The 9,758-nt window shown below is 37.5% G+C and overlaps 1 protein-coding gene across 1 annotated transcript; it reads left to right on the top strand.

The window, feature by feature from the left end:
- Positions 1–3,927: 3,927 nt before the first annotated feature.
- On the top strand, positions 3,928–8,943 carry LOC104218210 (cellulose synthase A catalytic subunit 8 [UDP-forming]). The gene is made up of 13 exons (XM_009768649.2): positions 3,928–4,425; positions 4,576–4,661; positions 4,774–4,825; positions 4,925–5,072; positions 5,248–5,514; positions 5,606–5,951; positions 6,041–6,178; positions 6,366–6,491; positions 6,580–6,792; positions 6,978–7,224; positions 7,305–7,504; positions 7,618–7,971; positions 8,121–8,943. Exons 1-13 carry the CDS (start codon positions 4,245–4,247, stop codon positions 8,706–8,708), a joined length of 2,946 nt encoding a protein of 981 aa, XP_009766951.1. The 5' UTR covers positions 3,928–4,244; the 3' UTR covers positions 8,709–8,943.
- Positions 8,944–9,758: the final 815 nt, after the last annotated feature.

Genomic DNA, 9,758 nt, shown 5'->3' with positions numbered 1-9,758 from the left:
ATCTGTTTATCAAATAGGTGGCAGTAAGGAGACAGTCTCCCCAGAATTTTATAGGAAGATAAGATTGAAATAAAAGAGCCCTAGTAGTTTCTGGCAAGTGTCTATGTTTCCTCTTTACCACACCATTTTGTTGTGGAATGTGTGGGCAAGAGGTTTGATGAATAATTCCCTTTTCAGAAAAGAAAAGGGACCCAGAAGAAGAAGAACCTAACTCTAAAGCATTGTCACTCCTCACAGTCTGGACTCTAGTTTGAAATTGTATTTCAACCATGGAAATGAAGGCCTTCAATAGGTCAAAAACATTGCTTTTTGCCCCATTAAGTGTGTCCAGGTAGCCCTAGTGTAGTCATCTACTATAGTAAGGAAATACTTAGCACCAGAGTGAGTAGGAGTGGAGTAAGGACCCCAAGTATCTATGTGAACAAGCTGAAAGAAATGAGTGGACTGAATAGAACTATCATGAAAAGGAAGCCTAGTTTGTCTTGCTAAGGGGCAAATAGGGCATATGAAGGACTGTTTAGAAGACAAATCACTAATAATACCAGAAATAAACTTCATTTTGGAAAATGTTATATGTCCAAGTCTATAATGCCAAACAACATCAGAATTATTCACTTTATTTGAAGCAACCATGGTATTTACAGATGAATCGTCATTGACATCAGTGGTAGAGACTACAGGTAAAGAAGAAACAGGCAAAGAAGAAACAACTGAAGAACAATAGTTGACATGAACAGGGTCAATAGGTGAAGTCACATGCTGAAATAGCTTGTAAAGTCCAGTGTCCAGTCTACCAAGCACCACTGGCTTCTTCATTGAAGGGCCCTGGAATGTGCAAGCAGACTTGGTAAACTGAACAACATCATCACAATGATTTAAAAGTTTTTGAACAGATATGAGATTATGATTGAAACTGTGAATGTAAAGAATATTATGAAGGATTAAATTAGGGAATAAAGCTAAAGAGCCAACATTGGTGACTTTTACTTTATACTCATTTGGAAGAGACATAATATAATGAATGGGAAGAGTGATTATATCAAAAAGTAAACTTTTAATGGAAGTCATATGATCAGTAGCTCCGGAGTCTATTATCCAAACAATGTCATTCACACTAGATAACATACAAGCTCCATAAGAGACACCCTCATAAGGCATGAGCTTACTAGCAAAGTTAGCAGAAGCAAAGAGAGGTGGAAAGTGTGGGGAAGCATAAATTTGGGATTGTTGTAATAAGGTCATCAGCTGGGAGTATTGATCCCTGGTGAGGCTAGGTATCACAGAAGACTCCTCATGCTTAGCTGGACCAGCAGAACTACCAGGCGCAGAAAAAACACCAGAAGAGTCAAGTTCAACATGTGCAGCAGATCTGCGAGGAGGAGGTCCTTTGCTAAACTTGAAATTAGAAGGATACCCATGCAACTTATAGCATTTATCTATTGAGTGACCAGGCTTTTTGCAGTATTTGTAGATAAGAGAATTCCTGGTGCCCTCAAAAGAAACCTTGGAGGGAAATGAGGGCTTAGAAATCCCAGCATGAAATGAAGCAGATTGAGATGAGAATTGAGAGGCAGAAGACACTTGTCTTTGTTTTTCATCAGATAATATAATACTGTACACATTTCCAACAGATGGAAGTGGCTTCATCATTAGAATATTGTTGCGAGTCTGCATATAGGTATCATTCATATCTATAAGGAACTGATAAACCTTCTGCTCTTCATCCTCAGCAGCTTTCCCCCACAAGTACAAACTCTAACCTTATAAGATACTATCTCATCCCAGAGTTGTTTGATTTTGTTGAAATAATAAGCTATGTCTAAAGACCCTTGGGAAATATGAGCTAATTCTTTCTTTAGTTCAAAGACTCTAGCCCCATCACCCTTACCATATCTCTCTTCCAATTCACACCAAATTTTCTTGGCAGACTTAGAATATTCTATGCTACGAGATATTTCTTTTGACAAAGAGTTGATCAACCATGAAACCACAAGATCATTACATCTTTGCCACTGGCGTGCCAGAGGGGACCCAGGAAGTGGCTATGTAGAGGAACCACTAATAAAATCAAGCTTATTCCGAATGGAGAGAGCAACTAAAATGTTTCTCCTCCAGCTGCCATAGCAGGTGCCATCAAACGGACTAGAAACCAAAGAGGTTCCTAGTACATCTGATGGATGCACATATAGAGGATGACAAGGATGCGTAAAATCATCCTCATGAAACACAGTACGAGGTGCAATGGATGAAGAGGAAGGCGTAATGACAGGATTATCATTCGTCATCGAGAGAATATAGAACAACAAACACAATAGCCAACAAAGTTATGAAATATGAAGAAGAAACTAATTTACCTCCCTCTTTTGCAACCGAAAAGAGAACAACCTTGTGAAAAGAAGAAGAAACTTCCGGCGGCGCAAAAATTGATGAAGAAACCCTAGCTCGAATTAGACGAACAAATCAGTCAACTCCAGTCAAACTCCAGTCAATACATCCATCGAAGACAAAGATCCAGTGAAAATAAGCAAAATATATCCCGAAATTTTCCAGCTAATTCGGCCAAAACCCTAATCCAGCATAAATGCAACGAAAATCCAAAAGTTGACGAAAACTGAGATGGTTAACATCGATCGGAAGCAAACGAAGTGATCTACCAGGATCTACGCTCTGATACCATATTAGATGTTGAGAATCTAGAGAAGAAATGAAGATTGGAGAATGGCATGTTGCATTTGAGAGAAGCTTCGAAAAAGAGAAGAAAGGAGCCGATATTTTCTCATTATTGTCTAAAATGAATTAATTGTCTGTACATAGAAGAATGAAAGTAATAAACATAAATAGTGGGCCTTGACCCTTGACCCGGTGGCCCAATTACAACTAACACAACATAGAATGGGCCACTGCTAATTCTGATTACAATTATAGGCCCAATATAACCATCAACCTTTGTCTTCTAATATTCTAACAGAAACTGTGAGGTATATCTATTGGTTGCAGTTACAATACTTGCATACCTAATTGTGGGCCTGTTCTTGGTATATTATGTTATTGATTTGTCCAATACATTTATATTGAACTTTCTGGTGTGTACAGAGCGTAAAGATAAGTATTCTTTTTCCATTTTCATACTTGTTAACATCTATTTTACATCATATAAAGTTACCATAAATTTCACGCCCGATTATCACGAGTTTCCAAATATTTGATGTTACAAATTTTAATCTTGTTAATTTGAACTGGATGATTTAGGACAGTCGAGTCAGAGAGATTATGTCTTATTGAGCTTGCACTTTGCATATATTGGTGAAAGAGAATAATCTGTTTCGTTGAGATAATAGACTATCTTTAATTAGAACATAAAAACATGAATAAATTGATCCTAGTTATAATTCCGGGCAGACTGGATGAAGGGGGATTATATGATGGAGTGACCTAAAAAATATTTGTATTTTAATTCGCAGTACTTGTATTTTATATTTGTATATCTACACGAAAATATTTGTCCTTAGATAGAGAGTAGAAAACAGATAGGTGAAAAGAAAAAGATATTCGGTCCGAATCACATTGTTTGATGTTAGAGTTTTTATTCTTCCTTGATTTTGACAGTAAATCTATAGATGTTAAGAAATTTGATGAAAATGAAGAGTTTAAATTTTATTAGATCACTTAATTACGAATATTTTTTTTGATAATCATTTATTGGTAACCTAATAAAAATGATAACTAAACCTGTTATCACATATTAACTATATTGGTAACGTAAATTTGTTTATGATGTAAAACATTTTATAATGTTAGAATATAGTACACCATAACTTAGATCTAAAGAAAAAAGAGGCATGTGGCTTGACTTGTGTCAAAGGAGGTGTGTGGGGGGTGGCTCAGGCTTGAAGGCTGAAGCTGCAGTCTGACTCAAAGTTTGGTACAATTAGTTGGTTAAGATGTACAAGCTCCAACCATACTCATTCCTTCCAATTCCCGCAAATATTTGAAAAATCTCTGTCAACATTTTGCTTTGCTTTCTTCTCTGAAAATATACCTTTGATACCAACTTCTCAACCTACAAGCTGGCCATAACCACCCTCCAAACGTTCCTTCACCATTACAATAATGTTTCTCATTCCTTAGCTTTTGTACGTTAAGTGAACATTCCTTCTTTATATTCTTGCAAGTAACAAAGAACAAAGCATCACCTTGGGTGCTAGCTGTGGCAAAGATTGAATAGCGTGTTTGTGAGTGGAAAAATGATGGAGTCAGGGGTTCCGATATGTAACATTTGTGGCGAACAAGTGGGGTTAGCTAATTCCAATGGTGAAGTCTTTGTGGCTTGTCATGAGTGCAATTATCCTGTTTGTAAGTCTTGTTTGCATTATGAGATCAAAGAAGGGCGCAATGCATGTTTACGCTGTGCAACTCCTTATAATGGTAATTAAATTAATCTGTTTTCTTGACAATTTGACTTTATGTCAATCTTAAATTTAACTTATTAATGATCCCATGTGATAATTTGGTAAAAGAAGTATAAAGGAAGTGTAACATAATTCTATGCTTATTATGCATGGTTAAATTGTGCAGAGGGCTTGACAATGGCTGATGGAGAAAATGAGCATGAATCTTCTACTAACCATACTACAACGGCTTCTCATCTTAATACTGGTCAGGTATTAATTATATCCGGTGAAACTTCATATGTTTCTTTCTATGTTAGTTCTTCAAACATGACATTGAATTTAAGTTGGTGACAATTTTCTGTGATTATTTTTCTCGATGTAGGATGTTGGAGTTCATGCTAGAAATATCAGTACTGTTTCAACTGTGGACAGTGGTAAGTATATGAACTTTTGCTGTACAAGATTCATAATAGCTCATTGTAGTGTAGTTTAATGAAGAACACTATCAACTTACTTGCTATTTCCTCGTAAAGAATATCATGATGACTCTGGGAATCCAATATGGAAGAATAGAGTGGAAAGTTGGAAGGAAAAGAAAAACAAGAAAAAGAAGACCCAAAGTAAGACTGTTGCACAAGAAGCTGAAGTTCCACCTGAGCAGCAGATGGAAGAAAAGCCACAGTAAGTAGAATCTTGAAATGGGGTTGATTTCTTTTGTCTATATATCTAAATAACTAACAAGAAAAAAGGACTCTTCCAGTTATAAACAATGGTGTTTAATCCACCTTCAGTGACATTGAATTATGCTCTATTTCCATCATGCATCTATTGATTGCGTGTAATATAACTTGTCTAGGTCAGCAGATGCTGCAGAGCCACTTTCAAGAATCATTCCTGTACCGAAATCTCAAATTGCTCCATACAGAATCGTGATTATCATCCGATTTATAGTTCTGTGCCTTTTCTTCCACTATAGAGTAACACATCCAGTTGAAAGTGCCTATCCTCTGTGGCTTATTTCTGTTATTTGTGAGATCTGGTTCGCTTTCTCTTGGGTGTTGGATCAGTTCCCTAAATGGTCTCCTATCAACCGAGAGACATATATTGACAGGCTATCTGCAAGGTTAGGCATACATTGATATATATTGTGTTCTTGCCTCTTTCAGTTCCATGACACTGCTAATAGAAGTTAACTTTGTTTGAACCTTTTGTAGGTTTGAAAGGGAGGGAGAACCTTGTCAGCTTGCGCCAGTGGATTTCTTTGTCAGTACAGTTGATCCTATGAAAGAACCTCCTTTGATTACTGCCAACACAGTTCTCTCAATCCTTGCAGTTGACTATCCTGTCGAGAAAGTTTCCTGCTATGTATCTGATGATGGTGGCTCAATGCTTACATTTGAGTCACTAGCTGAGACTTCTGAATTTGCAAGGAAATGGGTACCATTCTGCAAGAAATTTTCAATTGAACCACGTGCACCTGAGTTCTACTTCTCGCAGAAGTTTGATTACTTGAAAGACAAGGTGCAGCCTTCTTTTGTCAAGGAGCGCAGAGCAATGAAGGTAAGAGCCTAGTTTTGTAATAGTATGAGATAAACATATATATGGTTCAAGAGTTGGGTTACATTATTGGTTTTATTTGGTATTTGCAGAGAGAATATGAAGAGTATAAAGTGAGGGTAAATGCTTTAGTTGCGAAGGCTCAGAAAACACCCGAGGATGGCTGGACCATGGCCGATGGAACTCCTTGGCCGGGAAACAACCCGCGTGATCATCCTGGAATGATTCAGGTTAGTGCTTATTAATTAACCTATCTCAGTTTCAATAAAATCACAACGAAGATTTTGCAAAAATCTTTGTACTTGCTGCTTTCAGATCATTTTAGTTCATACTCCATATATTTTAGGTCACATTTTGCTTCTTGAAGTTCTAGTATATGCGATGGTCAGTTACTCCATAATTTTTCTTCTTCCACAGGTTTTCTTGGGACATAGTGGTTCACATGACATTGAAGGAAATGAACTTCCACGACTCGTTTATGTCTCAAGAGAGAAAAGACCTGGTTATCAGCACCACAAAAAAGCTGGTGCTGAAAATGCTCTGGTGTGTTCAAAAAGCAATTCATTAGCATTGATCTCAGAAGATTTTTGTTTACTTCCTTTCACAAACTTACTGTTTTTTTCTTTATCAGATAAGGGTGTCTGCAGTTCTCACAAATGCACCCTACATTCTCAATCTTGACTGTGATCACTACGTCAATAACAGCAAAGCCATTCGTGAGGCTATGTGTTTCCTAATGGATCCACAAGTTGGCAGAGACGTCTGTTATGTGCAGTTCCCTCAGAGATTTGATGGGATTGATAAAAGTGACAGATATGCTAACAGAAACATAGTCTTCTTTGATGTAAGTATCTTGACCACCTATAATTAGCATTTCTCTAATGAATTTCTTCATCTATTTGAAAATGGAAACAATAATCTTGCTTCATTGAACATCATACTCTTAATGTCAGTTCTTTAGTATTGATTCTCTTGATGCGGTGTCAGATGGATTAAGATGGCTCTTCTTTTTTAATATCATGAATTCAGGTTAACATGAAAGGTTTGGATGGCATCCAAGGACCTGTGTATGTCGGTACAGGATGTTGTTTCAATAGGCAAGCACTTTATGGTTATAGTCCTTCTAACCTGCCTACATTACCCAAATCATCTTCATCTTGTTCTTGCTGCTGTCGCCGCAAGAAACCAGCCAAAGAGAAGGATCTTACTGAGGTATATCGTGAGGCAAAAAGAGAAGATCTAAATTCTGCAATCTTCAACCTAAGAGAAATTGAAAGTGAGTTTTCCAGTACGACAACATTCCCTTTATTTAGCTCCATTATCCTTGGAATTAAGCTATCATTTTTGTGTCTGCAGATTATGACGAGCATGAGAGATCCTTGCTTATCTCTCAGATGAGTTTTGAGAAAACATTTGGCATGTCATCCGTGTTTATCGAGTCTACGTTGATGGAAAATGGAGGAGTACCTGATTCTGTCAATCCCTCGATACTGATTAGGGAAGCAATTCATGTTATCGGCTGTGGTTATGAGGAGAAAACAGCATGGGGAAAAGAAGTAAAAACTGACTCTTGCTCTTTTCAAGACTTTTTTTTTCCCTGAAGTCTCAAGCCTACTTTCTGATTGATCTTTTGGTTTAACTTATTTTTCTTTTTGTTTGGCCTTTTCAGATTGGTTGGATATATGGTTCAGTGACAGAAGATATCTTGACTGGATTCAAGATGCAGTGCAGGGGATGGAGATCAATATACTGCATGCCATTGAGGCCTGCTTTCAAAGGGTCAGCTCCTATCAACTTGTCAGACAGGTTGCACCAAGTTCTTCGATGGGCTCTTGGATCGGTGGAGATTTTCTTGAGTAGGCATTGCCCTTTGTGGTATGGATTTGGAGGCGGCCGCCTCAAATGGCTCCAAAGACTTGCCTACACCAACACCATTGTCTATCCTTTCACTTCTCTTCCCCTCATTGCTTACTGTACTATTCCTGCTGTTTGCCTTCTTACAGGAAAATTCATCATTCCTACGGTAAATCTTCCACTTCTCTGAGCCTTGTTTCCAACTTTATAATTAAGAAGTGCACACTGAAAATGAGTGCATATTATTTGGAGCTGGTATTGAGGCTGCTTTTTCTTTAGTTTCTATTACTGAATCAAATTTTTGTGCCTTGTATGCAGCTATCAAACGTTGCGAGTATACTGTTCCTTGGTCTTTTCCTTTCCATTATAGTGACAGGTGTGCTCGAGCTACGATGGAGTGGTATAGGCATAGAGGACTGGTGGCGTAACGAGCAGTTTTGGGTGATTGGAGGTGTCTCTGCCCATCTCTTTGCAGTTTTCCAAGGATTCCTCAAAATGCTTGCCGGTATAGACACAAACTTCACGGTGACAGCCAAAGCTGCAGATGATGGAGAGTTTGGCGATCTCTACATCTTCAAATGGACAACAGTCTTGATCCCTCCAACCACAATTCTCATTCTTAACTTAGTTGGTGTTGTTGCTGGTTTCTCTGATGCACTCAACAAAGGATATGAAGCTTGGGGGCCTTTATTTGGCAAAGTTTTCTTCTCATTTTGGGTGATCCTTCATCTTTATCCATTCCTCAAAGGTCTCATGGGACGCCAAAATCGAACACCAACCATTGTTGTGCTATGGTCTGTGCTCTTGGCTTCTGTTTTTTCACTTGTTTGGGTCAAGATTAATCCATTTGTCTCCAAAGATGATCCTGCAGCTATGGCTCAAAACTGCATTTCCATTGATTGTTGAGCTTGGGACAAGATTTCTTGAACCACACCACATGTTTGAAATGTAGACTTCTTTTTCATGTAATGTGGAGGTGAAAACTCTCCTATTCTTGCATAGTTTTGAGCAGCTTGTATCAGTTTTTCTCCAGATAAGGAAGTAAGTTTAAGGAAGATTTGTTTGGAAATTTTACAATGTTGATATTTGAATTGAAACGTCCGAAATTTCAAAGTTAAAAGGAAGTTGAGCTGATAATGAATATTATGGTGTTATTCATTTCAAGTTTGTCACACCCCAAAACGGAGGCACCCGGCCTTACTTACCGAGCACCCATGTAAGTCATTCAACAACCAACTTAATATGAAAACAGGCCGTCAAGGCCACCATGTAACATTCTGAATAAAGATAGAAAGCTATATGATTACTTGCGTCCCAAAATGACACACATAAGTATATAGACGCGACAAGGCCACCATGATCACCTGTACCTCAAAACAGAGGTCGACAAGACCGTGCAACGTATTTATACACAAGACATCTATTTGCAAGCCTTTAAGAGTCACGTAACATCATAAGATCGGGATAGGGCCCGCCATACCTATATTGTATACATAGGATCATACCTTAGATTTAAAATGACAATGCTAGATTACATTGTATAAGTTTCTAAAAGAACTAATTTACACCTTGATCAAACATAGTGAAACTGTACCAAAAATAAGTTGAGGACTACGACATTTATTAATGAGCACCAAAATATTCCCATTTTTATATTTACAGTCCAAAGGGAAGATTTAACATCGAGTAATAAAAAATAAAAAAAACCATTACACTCATATATATTATTCATTCCTTTTCATTTTATATGGCGGTCTTTGATTGAGCACCCTCTAATAGATGTTTATATTTCTTTGGCTATAAACCATGTTATAACTTCTAAGGTAGAATGAAAAGTTCAAAATTAATAAATTTGCAAATTTCCGAAAGGTGTCCCTTTTTAGGAATTGAGTGTCATGTAAAATCGAATAAAAGAATTCTTTTTTTGCTTCTCTTTTGGTGGTCCTTCCTTACCCT

Source organism: Nicotiana sylvestris, chromosome 2, assembly GCF_000393655.2.
Source record: "Nicotiana sylvestris chromosome 2, ASM39365v2, whole genome shotgun sequence".
In the NCBI taxonomy this organism is placed as follows: Eukaryota; Viridiplantae; Streptophyta; class Magnoliopsida; order Solanales; family Solanaceae; genus Nicotiana; species Nicotiana sylvestris.
Note: the sequence above shows the minus strand (reverse complement) of the source record. Positions and strands in the feature narration are given on the sequence as shown.